Genomic DNA, 19246 nt, shown 5'->3' with positions numbered 1-19246 from the left:
GAGATAGCGGAGGCATTGGCGATTATTTTTCAGGAATCGATAGATTCTGGCATGGTTCCGGAGGACTGGAGGGTAGCGAATGTAGTTCCGTTGTATAAGGAAGGTGGGAGGCAGCACAAAGGCAATTACAGACCTATTAGTCTGACGTCAGTGGTGGGAAAATTATTGGAATCTATCCTCGAGGAGGTTACCGAATACCTAGAGGCGCAAGGCAAGATTGGACCTAGTCAACATGGTTTTGTGAAGGGGAGGTCCTGTCTGACCAACCTATTGGAGTTTTTTGAAGAAATCACAGGTAGGGTGGATAAGGGAGAGGCGGTAGACGTTGTGTATTTAGACTTTCAAAAGGCCTTCGATAAGGTGCCTCACAAGAGACTGATTAATAAGATGAGAGGTCATGGAATTATGGGTAGGGTAGCAAAATGGGTGGAGCATTGGCTGGTTGGCAGGAAGCAAAGGGTGGAAATAAAAGGATCTCGTTCTGGTTGGTTACCGGTTACTAGTGGTGTGCCGCAGGGGTTGGTGTTGGGGCCGCTCCTTTTTACTTTGTACATCAATGATTTGGATGATGGAATAAATGGTTGTGTGGCTAAGTTTGCGGATGACACCAAGATAAGTGGAGGAGTAGGGAGCATAGAGGAAATAGAAAGGATGCAGAGGGACCTAGACAGTTTAGGAGAATGGGCAAGGAAATGGCAGATGAGATTCAATGTTGAGAAATGTGCAGTTGTACACTTTGGAAGCAGAAATAAGCGGGTAGATTATTATCTAGAAGGAGAGAAGATTGAAAGTACGGTAGTACAAAGGGACTTGGGAGTACTCGTACAAGATACCTTAAAAGTTAACCACCAGGTTGGATCGGTGGTTAAGAAAGCGAATGCTATGTTGGCATTCATCTCGAGAGGTATAGTGTATAAAAGTAAGGAAGTGTTGATGAGGCTCTACGGGGCACTAGTGAGGCCTCATTTGGAATACTGTGCGCAGTTTTGGGCCCCACATCTTAGGAAGGATGTGCTGACGTTGGAGAGGGTTCAGAGGAGATTTACGAGAATGATTCCGGGAATGAAAGGGCTTACGTATGATGAGCGTTTGTCGGCTCTTGGACTGTACTCACTGGAGTACAGAAGGATGAGAGGGGACCTCGTAGCGACATTTAAAATGTTGACAGGTAAGGATAGAGTAGATGTGGCTAGGCTGTTTCCCTTGGTGGGCGAGTCCAGGACCAGAGGGCACAATCTTAGAATTAGAGGGTACAGTTTCAAGACAGAGATGAGGAGAAATTTCTTTACCCGGAGGGTGGTGAAATTGTGGAACTCCTTGCCACGCACAGCAGTGGAGGCCAGATCAGTGGGGGTGTTCAAGGAGGAGATAGACAGATATCTAAATAGTCAGGGTATCAAGGGATATGGGGATAAGGCTGGAAAATGGGATTAGAATAGTTTTTTTTTCCCCACCCCATTTCTTTTTCCCTTTTCCTTGGAGCAGACTGATGGGCCGAATGGCCTGCTTCTGCTCCCTTGTCTTGTGATCTTGTGATGGAACCCTTGAGGTCCAGCCTGAGATGAAGATTTGCCCCCAGACTATCTTCTGCTGATAAAATACTCACTCTGTGAAATATATACTGTATATAAAAATAAAAACACTTTTATCATTTTTTTTCCTGAAGGATTTTGAAATCAGATCATGAAATTCTGTTCGTAACTTATTGAGCAGTATGTGGAAATGGAGTGTTAAACTGCTGAACTGTGGTGCTCTCCAGCCACAGGCATTGTTCCCTCCACTTTAAAATCAGGGCCAGGCTTTGTGTTTCAATCATCTTTTCAGAAAGATGTTCAATTATTTAATATGATTTGAATAAAGAAATACTTCCTAATAAATGTATTTTAAATGTATCTATAATTAAGTACAATTAATGTTCTGATTCTGCGATTATCATTTATTTAACATCAAAAATTCTATACCACTTTGATCAGGGCGCATCATAATCCCCTTCACTCTCAGCTGAAGAGACTGACCTTTTCTGTTGTTTCCTATGTCACCCTCGCACGGGGTCATTTGTATCCCTTTGCTCTGCATCTTTTGGTCCTTGTAGACCTTATATGATCTTTGCCCTCAGGGACCAACAGTGTGATACCTTGACAGCTGACTTCTTTAACTTGTGAATATTGGGAATTGGCGATATTTGAATTGCCACTCCATGTCTTTTTTTTAAAGCATGGTGACCAGTATTAAACACAGTATTTTTGATATTCTTCTGTGAAGTTTCAATGGACATTTTAATACTTCAGTGCCATTGTACCAATTCTTGGTGTTACCAACAAGTGCAGTGTACGGTCTAAGCATAATGCTGAATCTTTGTACAATTCTATTCTGGCATCATGCCCCATCCTATTATAGTTGCCCAGATATTGAAAACGACCTGTTTATAAATCAGGATACTTTCTATGTAGTCATTTTATTCCACTTACCTGTGAGAATAATGGTTGATCTTCTGTGATGTTATTCATTGTGAGTCAGAGTATGTGCTGTTTTATAACAGTGAGGTTCTAGTGCCAGTTCATTCTCTGGCATGGAAAACAACTGGGATCAGAGCCACCATTATATTTTTAAGCAACTGGGAGCCATATAATATTTTTTTTAATTGCTATTAATGAGGCTGTGTGGCAGAGCCTGAAAGCTTAGGAAACAGGGTCTGAACTTTATTTTGAAATGACTTGGCACAGTTATTACGATTAATGGAACAAGATTATTGAGGTGTGAAAAGTATGGAATCAAATAGATTTTTAAAACAAAGGGTTGCTTTTTACTGCTAGCTGCACACCTGAGAGCAGACCCATAGCCCTATCTTCAAGATTGACACTGCAGAAGTGAGAAGAACAAGGCAAGGAGCCAATCACTAAGTAGAGCATCAGGATAAACAGCAGGGACTGTGGCTGAATATTCTAGCAGAAGCCTCAGGAAAAAAAATAACAAGTAACAAGAAGTCACCTCAGTTGGAGCCATCTACAAGAATCTTGATGGTCAACAGCCAAGAAAATGCGTCTCAAGTTTTGGAACAATATGGAGTGTCGATTTAGAATATAGACCCCAATATTTTATATTTTTAATCAGGTATTGGACAACCAGCAGCAATCTCAACAGAAGACCCAAGGGTTTTTTGTGTGAACCAACAGGAAATGGGAACAGGTTGCACAAACCAATTTTTAAGGTCCTCTAGTTTAGGACAATCAGGACTAGCATTCAGCAGAGACAGGCCCCAAATCTGATCCTTTATTATTCTATTGAACCAGACAGTGGGGAGTTGTAAGCAGGGGTTAATGCTGAAAATTATCTCTTTAACACTGGTCAACAGGAAATATCATGAGTTAAGGTGCAGAGCAGCTAATAAGGTAGAGACCATTCCTGAAAGATGTAAAAAATACATTTTTTAAAATGAAAATTATGTTTTAATTAAATTGAATGGATAATAAATTCACAAAAAGGACATTACTTATTGAACACTTATAAGAGCAAGAACAGGGTTCCTTAGTTCTTACCTTCCATTCTACCAGCCTCCATATTCAATGGACCATCCTTCACTATTTCCTCCAGCTCCAATAAAATTCGACACCCAGACACATATTTCCATCCCCTTCCCTTTCAGCATTTTAAAGGGATCACTCCCTTCACGATTTCCTGGTCTGCTCTTCTGTTTACCAACGTCAACCCCCACCCTCACCCCCCTTGCAACCATTCTCGGTCTTATGGTACTTCCACATGCAACTGTAACTGGTGTAACACCTATCCTTTCACCTCTTCTCTTCCCACCATCCAGGGACCCAAACCGTAACTCATTTGGACTCCGTCCAATTTAGTGAATTGCACTTGGTGTTCACAATGTGGTCTCCTCTACATTGAAAAAACCAAACACAGATTGGGTGATTGCTTTGTGGAGCACCTGCATTCAGTCCTCAGGAATGACCCGGAGCTTCCCTTTGCCTGCCACCTTAATTCACTATCCCACTCCGACTCTGACTTTTCTGTCTGTGGTTTCATATACTATTACAATGAAGCCCAGTGCAAGCTTAAGGAACAACATCTCATCTTCTGTCTAGGCACAGATTTATAACCCCCATTTCCATGTCAATGCTGTTAAAGTTTAGAGGGAAGCAAACAAAGAATTGCATTTATAATAATATCTTACTCTACCTGTTGGGAATACTTGAAAGCTTTGCACATACTTTGTGATATGCTCGTTATGCAGCAAAATAAAAGAGCCAGGGTTCAGGGAGGAAGGTTGAATACAACATGAAGAATTCCCTGCCTTCCTTTCACTTCTGCAATGGTATATTTCAAAAGTCAATTATAGGACCAGGCAGGAGAAACCTCAACAGCCTAGAATGGTCTGGTTGTCTCGTGGAGAAAGATTAGAAAGACTAAGCATGCATCCTCTGGAGTTTGGAAGGCTTAAGTTGAATTGATTGAAACATGTAACATATAAACGTATAACAATGTATGTGAGAAGCTTTCAGGTATTTCAACAGACACAGTATGATTCTATTTTAAATTCAAATCTTTATTTGCTTTCCTTTCCACTTTAATAACACTGACTTGAAATGAGGGTTAAAAATCTATTCTTCATGCTGTCTAATTTGCAACAGTCTTCCATACAACACTGCCAACATTTTATGCTGAAGCTGCCTATAAATATTTGTAACAGAGTTCTGCTAATCACATTTACAATAACAATGTGCATCCGCTGCACATTCACCCTGTTATCTCTCACTTGAGAGATCCTGACAGGGTGGATGTGGAGAGGACTTCTCCACCAGTGGAAGAATCTAGGAGAGGGTATCACTGTTTCAGTATCAGGAATTTTAAGACAGAGGGCTGTAAGTCTCTGGAACTCTTCTTCAAATGGAAGTGAACACTTTGAATGTATTTAAGGCAGAGTTAGATGTATTTAAGGCAGAGTTAGATAGATTCTTGATAAGGGAATGTGAAGTGAATGTTACCGCCAGATCAGCCCTGACCTTAACTGAATGTCAGGCTTGAGGGACCCAGTGACCTACTCCTGCTCCTCATTGTATGTTAAGATGTATGTTTGTTTGAGCAAGAATTTACAGCCAATCTTCAGTCACCCACACTTGCCGCTGATTTATGTGCAGTTCCCTCAGCAGGAACCTGCAAATAAAATCCTTGGCACTTCGCCAAGACCTTGTGTGAGGTAAATGCTTCCTCGTGGTGGTGGAGTGGAAGGGAAGTGAAATGCTAGCCAGAGTGACCACTGCCCCCAAAACAGCTGACAATTACTGACGCTAAACATTTTATTAATCACTATTCAAAAACTAATGTAAACCATGAAGTTATTTAAACAATTAAAATAATGCATTAATTATTTTAAGAAAATCAGAAATGATACTAAAACACTGAGACAAACACTTAGAAAAGACTAAATTAACTGGTAGCAGCTTAGTCTGTGGTCCATTGAAATAAGTGCAGAACGGTCCATCATTGTTGGGGAAATCCACTCTCTCACTCAGCTCCATAAGGGATCCAGTGTAAACATAGGCAGTAAAACTATCACAAACAGCTGGCTGCAATGTTGGGACCTCCATGTTCATGTGGAAATACTGAAGTTGCAGACAGTTATGTGGGAATAAGTGACAGTTAGGTAGGCAGCTGCTGACTACTTTTTAACCAAATCAGAGTCAGTGCTTCATCTGAAGGGCAGTGTCTCTGATCATTATTGTTGCAGGCCTAACCAAGGCTTTCTTCCTAATCTGTGCTAATTTACCCAGTATCAGCAAGGATAGTGGGATCATCACAATGAATGTTAGAAGTCCTTAGAGAGGAATTGGAAAGATAAGGGAAAGTTTCCCACTCCTACTTCCCAGTTACTTATCTGAAGAAAGTGAAAATATGCAGCCATTATTTGAGGAAAATATTGGACTTGGCTCTTTTACTAATAACAATTACCAGGAAAATGTTCACATCCACAAAATGCTGGACAGTGCCAGCCTTATGTTCTAAGGATGTACAGGTAGAATAATTTTGCTCCATTTATTCTGTGTACCACAAGTGGTAAGTCGGGGAAAGCAGTTATCATCCTTTGGTAAAAATTTGGGACTATGAAGTGAAAGATTAACACTTCTATGTAAGCTTTGCTCACATCATTCACAATATAGCATTTGACTCAGTTAGTTTGACAACTGAACATCACATATTAAGAATGAACAGTGTTATCTGCTCTTTGTTGTGTTGTGGTGGGAGGCTGTGGATAAATACCATTTTGTTGTCCAGGGTTTCATTACAGCTGAACAACAAGAGACTGCCCCTTCTCAACCTCTGAGGTTAGTTTTCCTGTCACATATTTGTTTTTTTAAAAAATCACATTCTCCTGATTGTGCACTGCCCTTCGGATTATTACTCAGATAATAAAAGTCCCGACCAGATTGGAAGTTGATAGCTTATACTCCTAACTGTAAAAATATAGGTCAAGCATTATCTAGCAAATGTTCCCACAAACCAGAATCTCACTGTGGATTACTGGTTACATTCAGTGCCAGTGTGGGCAGGTGGGAGAAGCTGCCAACACTTATATTATTCTTCTCTTATAAAAATATCCTGCACATAATTCAGTTTTCTTTAACCAATCCCAATCAGGAACAATTCTATTAATTTTCCAAGTTCCTTTCTTAAGTGTTTAGCAAATTGCAGCAGTTCAGAGGAAACCTAGCTAAACGAGAGACCAACTGGGCAGAAGAGGTTGCAGAATAGTTCCAAAATGCATGATTGATAAGCTTATCATATAGATATCCCATTTGGTGCTACAGGTGGGAGAAATTAAACTAGATTGACCAGCAACTGCTTTGATCACCTCTTTCCATTCTTTTGCAGCAATACTCACTGGGTTATATATAAAACATAAACACTTTATGAGACATCATGCATTTCAGATTGCTGCTCAAGGTTGGAGCAGGTTATTAAGCAACTCATCCTGATCTCTCCAAGCACTTCACATTTGTCACCCCAATCAAAAATACACCAGTCTTCTGGCAATCTTGTCTTCTGACACTTTGCCATTGATCATAAAATGGACAAGGCCATACTCTAAAATCAAATGTGTCTGCAAACACCCCTTGCAAAGTCTGTTGAATTAACTATCCAGTTAATATGGTCAAGTTAAGATCCAACAACACTCCACTTCACAGTTTGCTTTTATTTCAGGTATAAATTCCCTAAAGACCCAAATGCAAAGCAATTTCTGTAATATATAGATTCATCTCACATTCTTGGGAATGCAAGAAGCTGAGCAATTGCTTTAACAGCTTCTACTTTGTTGCCAATGGCAACCGTTTCAATTATAAAAGTGCAGCATGATTTGATGTTTATGATTTTGAATAGAATAAATTCCAGCAGAAGTTTACAGATAAAGATCAGATGGTTAATGAATACTCCAGGGAACTCCTCCCAAAACCCATTTTGTACACTGTTTTAATTTATGGAAGTACCCGAAGTCAAAAATGTAATTAAATTCAATTTATACTAAGTGGTCTTTTTTCTATTATCCTACAACTGCCCCATCATTCACCAGCTGGTTCTCTCATCCGTTTCAAGCACTCATGTGCACAGAAGAGATGTGAGGTGATATGGAAGCATTCAGAGGTTTTTGTGAAGGTTTTCTAAGAGTACAGAAGGTGACTGTTCTTGCATTGAATTTGTAGTTAGTGGACAGTTTAGAAACTGGAAGGTCGCTAGCCGTGGTTTGTTGATGGCCACGAATATGCAGAGGCATGGAATATACTGTATGTAGGCAGCTTTAAAAATGAAGAGTAAACTTGCAGAGGTTGGTGGAATAATTGTTAACTTATAGGATGAACATCCAGTTAGACGGATTTTGGTGCAACAGCATGAATTCTTATCCCACCACGACAGCTTGGGGATTTAATGCAAATAATTAGAAAAGCTTGTGTCCATAATGCTAATCACTATGAAAAGCAACTTGTAAAAGTGCCTTGAGAAACAGTAATATTCCACTTCCATGAAGGATGGACAATAAGTGTTTGCATAGTCCACATTCAACCATCAAATAACTATTAAAGACAGGTAGACATTTTTTGGTGGCTTTTCTCATTTGGTAAGGAATGTCAGTGCTGGAGGTTTTTCAGGTTTACCATGCCTGTCTCAGTGTCTCCACCACATGCTCGAGCAAAAAAATAATTACTTGAGATAGATGTAGATCATACACTAGTCATTAGAGCAATTATAGCAATAAAATGAAGAGGTATTCTGTATTTAAAAATATCTTAATGTTCTACAAATATTCTGCAGTGTATTATTGTTTTCTTACTTTATAAATGTGATTAAGACCTTAAAACCAGCCCTGACCTGACATGTCTTGACTTGTTGGTGAATTTCCACAAGATGCTGTGATATGATTCCCAACTACGTTTCAGTCAAAAGTAGAGATTTTCTTTGGAAGGACAGAGAAGAATAGTTGGTAAAACCACATGAAAACTGATGTGAAGAAAGATGGGCCAAGAGAATTGGCACATAGATAAAGATGTGGTTTGGGAAAGTGGGGGTTCCTATTCATGGAATGTGACAACAATACCAAGATAGGATGGAGTTGTACCAATGGGAACACAACTGGGCCGAGTGACCTTCCAGAAAGGGTAAATAAAAGAAAGCAACAACTTTTTAGGGGTAGGAATTTCCCTTTCATGGTGGTCCAATGATACCTGATATATGCATCACCCAACATACAGCTCCATTACTTGCAATGGACTCCCACAATATGTGACTACTTTTGTAACCTTGTATATAAGAACTCTGGGCAGTGTGGATTCACTTCTTGATCTTGTAATGGAGTGAACGAACCAGAGTAGGTAAGCAAAGGAAGGGTTATCTGGGGAATTATGCTTAAGAAGTATGTGACTATGACAAAGGTCAGGGTAATAGCTTGGAGAAAGGCTGATTTTGATGTAAATAATGGCATAGAATAACATGGAGAAATATTTAAAATGTCTAGCCCAGAGAAAGAAAATATTATGCACTAAGACATAAGAGCAAATCAAATACTAATGAGCCTCCACTAATAAAGAATAAGCATAGGGGAAAATGATGGTAATAAAACAGATAACACTAACCACACAGGCAGCAAGAGTGGACGTGGCAAGAGAGAGTGTGAACAAATTACTAGAGAATTGCTAGAGAAATTACTATAAGAACTAGCAGATTGAATGGTTGAGGTGAATCATATTGATGCTGAATTAACATGAGCAGGGAAGGGAATAAGTGGTTATACTGAAAGACAAGGAAAAACTGGAAAAGGCTTGAGTTGAGCATAAATGTTGGCTTGGATTGATTGGGCTTCTGTCATGCTTCTGTGCTATATATCCTGTGCAGTTTGATGTAATTCTGTATATCATTTTTGGGTAGCTCAGAAACCAAAAGGGAACTGTTTTGTTTAACCATATCACCAGTCTCCAGATAATCCTTGACTTGGAAATATGAAATAACTGAATGAAGCTCTGAGAAATTCTTATTATTGAACTGTCCCAGCTGTATTAAAGTACAGTATTCCAAAAGTGCAGAGAAGATTGCACTGCCTAGACCATCTTGGGTTATTGGCAAATGTTATTATGAGTTGGTTTAAATTATGAAGTGATTGAATGTAATCAAATCATTTGAGGAACTTGACAATTAACCTGTTGGAAGCATCAGTGTTTCATTGCTCTAATTGGATGCCACGGAAACACTTGCTCACAGCATCTTGTTGTTCCCTCCAGATTTTAATGAAAAACTAATCTCACTAATTCACTGAAAAGGACATTTTTTTGTTTTGTGCAGAACATTAGATTGGGCAGAAGACAATCGGAAAGCTGCTCCCCCAATGTATCACTGATAATATGGTTACATTATAAGCAATGGGAATAGCACTGCGATGTATTTCAGTGTGACAAAATGCATCTCCTCAGACCATCAACCACAACAGGCGACAGTGCTTGGCATCCATTCATCTCTGGAGAATTAAACAATAACAGTAGAATATAAATTAAAGAATAAAAAAAATAGACAAAATATGTCTAGTACAATGAGGGGTATAATTTTGCAGAATTATCACATATAAAAAGTATATGTTGAATGTGTCATGGCCAATAATACCCTTGCTACAAAACCTTTCAACCTAGATTTTGAAATTTTCAATTGACAGCTGGCATTAATTGATTTTGCATGTATCAGAGAGAGAGAGAGAGAGAGAGAGAGAGAAAGTAAAAACAGTTATGACTGAGGAAGGCCCTTCAGCTTACCCCAATTCATCCATTTAAATAAATTATTAAAATCTCTCTACTGCAGCACTTAATTTTTTATTAAATGATCCCAATCTTTGTTGTTGTCCCGACTACTCTGTGCGGAAGTTTATTTCATGTATTGATCACGCTTTGTGTGAAGTAGGATTTCCTGATAGATTTACCTTTTGAGAGTTTAAATCTGTTCACTGGATCTACTCTCACATTTCAATTTAAAGTATTTTCACGATTCCCTTTATTAATACTACATTGGCAAAATTGGATTTCCCTCATTTGTGATATACTAAGTAAGTGCTATACATAACACTATGCCATGTTGGGAGTTACGAAACAAAATAAGGAAATTGGGGCATCCTTGCTTTAAGAAATTATTATTGTTGTTTACTCCCTTTAAGAAGCGTTAAAGCCCAACCTGCACATTTCACAGGCATCATTGGTTAAAAAGGAAGGTAGTAGCAAAGGCACTGACCAATTGGAAGTGAATCACTGCTGTTAAAGTGATTTCTCTGTGGAAAGTGTGTGTGTCTGTCTCTCTGTGTGATGATGGGATGGACAGTCATGAAAAATGGGAGTGGGAGTGGAAGAGGGGAATAAGGAGTGACCTGATTGTCTCCCATGACTGGGGGTAGTCCTGAGCCCCTATGATCAAGGTCAGTTTACAGATTGAGACATCAATGAACTGTACTTGTCTGTTCATAGAAGTTCAGCCTGCACTAATGTCTACTGGCAACTAAGTTGGGTGAGTGGTATACTCTTCAAATCATGCAAAATTCACCACTTTCAGCATTCTCCTCATTGAAGACGGTAGCGTAGTGGTTAGCGCGACGCTATTACAGTGCCAGCGATTGGGGTTCGATTCCCGTCGCTGTCTGTAAGGAGTTTGTACGTTCTCCTGTGTCTGCGTGGGTTTCCTCTGGGTGCTCCGGTTTCCTTCCACATTGCAAAAGACGTATGGGTAGGTTAATTTGGGTTTAAAATGGGCGGCGTGGACTCGTTGGGTGGGAAGGGCCTGTTACCACGCTGTAAATAAAATTTTTAAAAAATTAAAAGAAAGTTGATTATGAATATCACATCACAAGCTTTTGATCCAATTTGCAGCAATGAGTAATTAGTGGATGCCACACCTACTGATGATATCATCACCTGTGTAAAATCCAATGGGGAATTAACAACATTTGGATGATTGGTGACAGGAAGGGTTCAGGCCAATTACATAACAGACAGGACTTCAACACAATGTAAACACTTCAAAGCATGCCCAAAATTAGATTTTGTGCATTAGTGATCTCTATAAAAGAATGTATGTTTTTTTATTGCTAATTCAATTTCTAGTCTCATTACTCAAGACAATCAGCATCCAGAATCTTTATTTCTTAGCTGTTGACACAAAAGCAACTCCCAGCTGCACCCCTCTCAGCACTTTTACTCAATCTAGTTTATGAAGAATAATTGGTTACTATCCCCAACTGATGCCTCATCTGTTCACCAGATTTACTTGATTCCGGACATCTTTTGGTTTAATTAGCAGCCATCCCCGCTGAACTATTATTAAAATCCTCTTAAAGGTCTCAATGTAAAGCGTCAGGGGGCTTTCCACATTTCACCAGTGATGATTCTCCCTCAGGATAGTGGAGGATATTGGCTGGGCAGGATCCCTCCTTCTGAATTCGTATCGTATTTTGCAGAGGCAATCGTTAATTTACTCCTTCATTTCACATGGAATGGAAATAAAATACATTAGCTTTTTACTATCATTAAACATTGGAGCCATGTTAGTACATTGCCATTTTGCCAGGTTCCATTTAGTATCCCTCATGGGTGCCTCACAAATGTCCTCCCTAGTTTCTTCAGTAAATTGGGATAATTGTGATTGGTGCCCAATGATTTATTAATTTTCAGCTCTCCTAACCCTTTTAGCATTTCCGTTTCACTAATTTTGAAGATATCAAGGTGATATCCTAGGTACCTGGCAAAAAATCAGTAACAGTGAGTCAGCAGCCCCATTTACAATCCAACTTGTCTTTGAGTGTCCAGTGATGGTCACCTCTGTGTGACCTACAAATTACACAATGCTGATCTTTCTACCATTTAACTATTTCTTTTGGGATGAAAAACACAATGATGCTGGAAGAACTCAGCAGACCAGACAGCATCTCTAGAGAAAAACAGGTGATCAACGTTTTGGGTCAAGACCCGACTCCTGAATAAGGGTTCTGACCTGAAACATTGATCACCTGCTTTTCACCAGGAATGCTGCCTGGCCTGCTGAGTTCCTCCAGCATCATAGTGTTTTTCATCTAGATTCCAGCATCTGCAGTCCTATATTTCTCTATTTCTTTTGTGACTTTGCTTCCTTCTTCACTGTTGTGCAGTGCCTGGTTGTATGAAGCTGCATGGCTTCCACCTTAGCTATTGTATTTTTCCCATTGTCAGTTTTATGTATTACTTCTAATCTTCAGGTTCCCCCTGCATGTTTTTCCTTTAAATCCACAGTGACTGGTACTGGACCCTCAGCCACTCACAACTTATGACAATGACTTTACAAAAAGACAAAGGGTAAACTCATCCAAGTTTGCTGGTATAAAAAGCTCGTGGGATAGTGAGTTTTGATGAGGCTACTCATGCCTAGAAATTAATCGTCAATCAATAGCACTAAATGCACCATATAATAATGAAGGGGTGTTTTACTCTGCCTCAGAAATCCAGTCCATTGACAGCAATAGAACAAATTTCAGAAGCAAAGTAGAATGCACACTTGCTGTTAGATAATGTATGATTTTGTGTTACTTTGGGGAAAAGATTTCTTGGCAAAAAGGGATATGGGGAGTTAAATAAGTAGGCAAGTGATGTATAATGTAGGGATATGTGGAATTGTGAATTCTGGGAAGTAAGAATAGAAAACACAATGTTTTGCAGCAGAGAGGAACTAGTAAATATTGGTGCACAGAGGAAACTTGGTTTTCTAGTTCCTCAGACTCAAGTAACTGTACACATAAAGGAAACAATTCCAAAAGTAAATGGTGTGTTGGTCTTTATTGAAAGGGGATCAGATTACACAAATGTAGGCAAGTCTCTCTAAGATTATACAGGCCTCAGTGAGACCTTAATAAAAACAGAAAATGCTGGAAACATTCAGCAAGTCAGCCAGGACCAGTTTCAAGTCTGGGACCGTTTGTCAGAGTTCTGGAGTAGTGGGTGCAGTTTTGTCCTTTGCGCATGAAAGAAGGGTGCACCGGCCTGGAGTCAGTGCAGTGTAGATTCATTGGATTGACTCCTGGGATGAGGGGGTTGTTCTTTCAGGAGAGAATTGAGGACTCACTGCAAATGGGAGAGGCAAACAAGACCCGGAGAGGGATGTTCTGGGGAGATGTGACGAGGCTGGAAAGGGTAGAACCGGACGCCATTGTCTCAGGTTAAGGAAGCTGGCCATTTATGACTGAGGTGAGGAGGAATTTGGTTACACAGAGTTATAAACCTTTGGCATTTCTTACTTGTGAGAGCTGTGGATGACCAGTCATTGAACATAGTCAAGGCTGAAAATGATAACTTTTAGAAGATGAAGGGAATCAGGAGAGATGGAGAGTGGGCATGAAAGTGGATAAGGCACAGGATCAGTCTTACTGAATGTTGCTCCTCTGTCTTACTCTTGCTCCTATTCCTTAATGTTCTTTAACTGTATTCACTCTATTTCCTCTCCACAGTTGCTCCTTTACTTTAACTTCTCATATTTCTCTTCTTTTAAAAGTATTTTTGTCTGTGCTGCACTTCAAGTAAATGTCCAGAGTCTTAAAGCCATTTCGTCCACTTTTTAATTGATCTCGGAAAATGTGTGCTGTTGCCAAAGAATAGGGCACTGCCATACTGATAGGATGTGACTTTTTGGGAACATTTGGTACAAACCATCTGCTCACAGTGTCAGAAGTGCTGGAATTAACAAACATGTGGAGAGACAGTGCTGGCAGTTCTACCAAGGCAGTAGCTTTCATTAATAGTGGGGAGATGTCGCCACAAGATCCTCCAGATTCAGTGGAAGTATGAGCAAACCACTGTCAGTGTCATCTCACAGACCAACATCCCCTAATTACACTCATCAGCTACTCTGGGCCGGGCCACTTCATTTGCATGCTTGACATCAGACTCACTAAACAGACACTCTATTCCAAGCTCTGTCACAGGAAGACATTACCAGGTGAACAAAGGAAAAGATTCAAGGAGGTGCTCAAAGCCTCCTTGAAGAAATGCAACATCCCCACTGATTCCTGCGGATCCTTTGGGATGGTATTGAGAACCTCACATCCATGCATTGGAAGGGCACAGAAGCCTTACACCTAAAGCAGAAGGAGCACACCACCTCACAGATTTCCCACCCACTCACCCCAACAGGTACCTCCTGACCCATATGTGGGCGTGTGCAGTTCCCTCAGTGTCATCGAGTCATAAAGTAATACAGCACGGAAACAGGCCTTTCAGCCTAACTCTTCCATGCCGACTAACGAGCCCACCTAAGCTAGTCCCATTTGCTTGTGTTTGGCCCAAATCCCTCTAAACCTTTCCTATCCGCATACTTGTCCAATTGTCTCTTAAATGTCATTATTGTACCTGCCTCAACCAGTTCCTCTGACAGCTTGTTCCATATACGCTCCACCCTCTGCATGAAGAAGTTGCCCCTCGGGTCCTTTTTAAGTCATTCCTATGCCCTCTAGTTTTTGGTTCCCTTTTCCCCGGTAAAAAGACTGTGTGCATTCACTCTATCTATGCCCCTCATGATTTTATACACCTCTATAAGGCCACCCCTCAATCTCCTACACTCCAGGGAATAAAGTCCTAGGCTGCCCAACTTCTCCCTAAAACTCAGGCCTTTGAGTCCGGGCCACATTCTTATAAACCTTCTTTGCACTCTTTCCAGCTTAATTACGTCTTTCCTATAACAGGGTGACCAAAACTGTACACAATACTCTAAGTGTGGCCTCACTAATGTCTTGTACAACTGCAACATAACATCCCAGCTAATATACTCAATGCCGTGACTGATGAAGGCCAGCATGCCAAATGCCTTCTTCACCACTCTATCTACCTGTGACGCCACTTTCAGTGAACTATGTACCTGTACTCCTAGATCCCTCTGTTCCACAACACTTCCCAGGGCACTACCATTGCACCAATGTATAACTCCTACCCTGATTTGACTTCCCAAAATGCCACACCTCACATTTATCTGGCTGATCAAGATCCCCGTGTAATTTTTGGTAACTTTTTTAACTGTCTTGACCCCACTTATTCTAGTATCATCTGCAGATTTACTAACCATGCCTTATACATTCTCATCAAAATCTTCATATAAATAATGAAGAACAAAGAATCCTGCCCCTCAGAATCCCCTCCAGTAACTTAACCACCACTGATGTCAGACTCACTGGCTTAGTTCCCTTCTGAAATAATGATACAACATTAGCCACCCTCCAATCTTCTGAAAGTGGCTAAAGATGAAACAAATATCTCTGCAAGAGCTCTACATTTTCTTCCCTAGCTTCCCACAAGGTCCGAGGATGCACTCAGTCAGGCCCTGGGGATTTATCCGCCCTATAAAGCACCTCACAAGCCACCTCAAAAACTACAAAACCAGAGTGAAGCAAGTTTTCCTCGATCCCAAAGGGCTGCCTAAAAAGAAAAAAGTAACCCAGATTCAGCATGTAAATGGGTAATCCCCAAGTCTCCATGGAGTATTTAAAATAAGAAATGTTTAAAAATATGTGTGTGTATACATTAAATTTTGTTTGAAATACAAGTTCATTTAGCCTTCTATGCAATGATTTGTAGTAGAAACTAGAAAACAGCAATAGAACATTCAACCTCTTAAACATATCCTCATTTCAATTAGATCAAAGCAGGTCTGCCTGCCTTGGTTCTATGTCACTTGATATCCTTGACAAAAATATATCAGTCTTGGTTTCAAAGTTTTCTATTGCCCTTCTTTTAAAGAGCAGAGTTCATGTGGCCACACATGATACAATCTGGTTATTACTGCATGGGGTGAGTTTTCTCCGTTAAATCTCTGTAACATTCTGTATTTTAGAAGGTTAAGTAGAAACAAGTAGGCTACAGATCACAGGGCTATACTGATTTCACTTGCGAGTGATACATTAAATCAACCCAAAAATTATGACAACATGCTTCAGGACTGTGATTTATATTGTTTTTAGCAAATGAATCGTATTCATTTGGGACCTTGCACAATTTTCCTAAAGTGACCTAAGCTGTCTGATGTCTGTCTGATGGTATTCAAGCCCAATTCTTGGCAAAGGAATCAAATACAAACAGGATAACAAATCATTCAAGGCCTGAGTTTTTGTTCTGCATGTCTGATCTGCACAGAAATGGCTCAAAAGAACCTCTTTAATAGAAAAGAATCTTTTGACTCAACAATTATCCAGTGTTATACTTTTCAAAAATTGTTCTGTCTCATGGGGATAGATTTTTGTCTTCATTACCTGACAGGAATTGGCTAAAGATCTGGTCGGTTCAGTACAGAAAGAGAGATCTGCTGGACAACCACCCAGCTGAAGAAGACAAAAATGTTCTCCTTATGTTCTGGAGTAACATTCATTACCTGCTGTGATGTTCTGATGTTGGGGTTACATTTTTAGAACATCATCTCAGGTAACCTTCTCCTGTTCAGGAATAACCAGCAACCACTCAGGCACCACTCCCACATCTCCACCTTGGCTGCATTTATTAAGTTCTCATTTAATCTCTTAATGTTCTCCGTAGGCTGGGAGAACTTATACCTCATTGCTATGGGAATACCATTTCCAAATTGTGTAAGTGCCCAGGATATAACAAAGTTGGAAAGGGCAGTTTTATTGTAGGTGGGCACAGTAGCCACAGGAAGTGAGGCTCATTTGTCATTTTCTGCATCTGTTCCCAAAATTGGTCGACAGAAATAGTCGCGGGTTCTGCAGTGGCTTAACCAGTAGTTCATGAAGGGTCTGCTGTGGTTCAGGGAATCTGAATGTAAGTTTATCTTTTTAAATTACCTTAAATGCACAGCCAGGAAAAATAGGAGAACGGAATGATCCTCTCTTCCACGTTAATATTGAAGCCACTGCTGGCTTGTGCTTACCCCATCGCCTTTTCCTCTTTAGCCTCCAAGGGCTTCCTGTCATTTAATCTGCATCTGGGCACTAATTAGCAACCTCATCCCACTGCTGTTATAATGTTCATACACAGAGTCATAGAGCCTTACAGCATGGAAACAGGCCCTTCTGCCCATTGAATCCATGCCAACCATCAAATGCCCATTTACACTAATCCTACTCTGATCCTATTTTATTCTCCCCACATTTCTCTCGCTTATACACTGGGGGCAATTTACAGTGGGCAAATAAACTACCAACCCACACATCTTGGTGATGCGTGAAGGAGCACCCTAAGGAAACCCACAATGTGCAACCACCACACAGTGTAAGAGATCAGGATTGAACCAGGATCCCTGGTGCTTTGAGGCAACATCTCTGCTGACTGTGCCACCGTGCCACCCCTGAGATGTGGGAGGAAACCAGAGCATCCAGGGAAACTATTCAGTCACAAGGAGAACATGGTCAGGATTAAATCCGGATCCCTGAAGTAGCAGGGCTAATTGTTGCACCACATTAAAACCCAGGGATAACTTCAGGATGATTCTCTGCCAGGGTCGGTTTTGACTGCAAGGATCACAGATGGTTTATAGGGTCTGATGGATGTGGGCTGTATTTTGGCCCATTGTTGCCAACCTGCCCATCATCATCTCTTAATTTGACCCTGTTCAGAGACATGCACTGGACACCCAACTTTAGTGGTCTGAGAAGCCCAGCAATGGTCCACTTATGGTCCATATCTGGTACGGAGAGAAACTAGTACTGTAATAATAAATTGACACTGCATTAATTGTTGCCCTTTTAGTTTAGGATGCAAGTTATATTGTCCTAGTATGTTCTCCAAAATGAACAAGTGAAGACAATATCTGGCATAAACATTGATTTAAATAAAGAATGGCAATTTTAACTGTTGATGTTATCTTTTGCTAAAGTAATATTATGTTTCATCTAGGTTTCATATGTCAAAGCCATAGATATTTGGATGGCGGTGTGTCTGCTCTTTGTGTTTTCTGCCTTGTTGGAGTATGCTGGCGTAAACTTTGTGTCGCGCCAGCACAAAGAGTTTTTGCGCCTGAGAAGAAAACAGAGAAGACAAAATAAGGTAAATGAGGAGTAAATGATGGGATTTCTTTTTACCTTTATTCATTTTTCAGGATGTGGGCATAACTTACAAGACTGGCATTTATTTCCCATCCCAAAATTGCCTCTGAAAAAGCTATGCTGAGCTATCCCAGTAACAGTAGGTATGATATGACTGAGCACCTTGCTAGGCTATTTCTGAGACTAGTTAGGTGTCACCACATTAGTCCAGAGTTACACATAGGTCAAACTAGATGGCAGGATTCTTCCGCTGAAGGACAATGGTGAGCTAGATGAGCTTTTACAACAATTCAGTGGTTTTGTGTTCACCATTACCGAGGTTAATGTTTTTTTTTAAATTCCAGATTATGTAATTAACTGATTTTAAATTTCACATGGTGGGAATTGAACAGAAATTTATGGATTGTTATTTTTGGCCTCTGGGTGATTAGTCTGGTAATTTAACCGCAGTGTCACCACTCCTGCAAACTAACCACCATTTGAGCACTTCATCTTTATTATTAGCACTTCTTATTAAAATGACTCCTTATGCCTTTAAACTACATAACAACACTCACTGCCTTTCAAGGACAGTCCCTAAATATGACACACTTCTGAGATATTTTGAAAGACATGATCAGACACGAGAGGATAACATTTTTGATTTAGGGTTCCTGGTTCAGAATCTTGTGCAGAAACAGACAACGAAACGTCTGGCACCATGAATCAGGTACGTTG

The 19246-nt window shown here is 40.2% G+C and overlaps 1 protein-coding gene across 6 annotated transcripts in view; it reads left to right on the top strand.

The window, feature by feature from the left end:
* Positions 1-19246, top strand: part of glra2 (glycine receptor, alpha 2) — a 141982-nt gene that overhangs the window by 109327 nt on the left and 13409 nt on the right. For all 6 annotated transcript variants that reach the window (XM_052014751.1, XM_052014750.1, XM_052014753.1 and 3 more), the window contains one exon: positions 18381-18530. In XM_052014751.1, the coding sequence (XP_051870711.1) occupies positions 18381-18530 (150 nt within the window). The remainder of the gene's footprint in view (positions 1-18380; positions 18531-19246) is intronic.

The sequence above is a fragment of the Pristis pectinata genome, chromosome 4, assembly GCF_009764475.1.
Source record: "Pristis pectinata isolate sPriPec2 chromosome 4, sPriPec2.1.pri, whole genome shotgun sequence".
Lineage (NCBI taxonomy): Eukaryota > Metazoa > Chordata > Chondrichthyes > Rhinopristiformes > Pristidae > Pristis > Pristis pectinata.
Note: the sequence above shows the minus strand (reverse complement) of the source record. Positions and strands in the feature narration are given on the sequence as shown.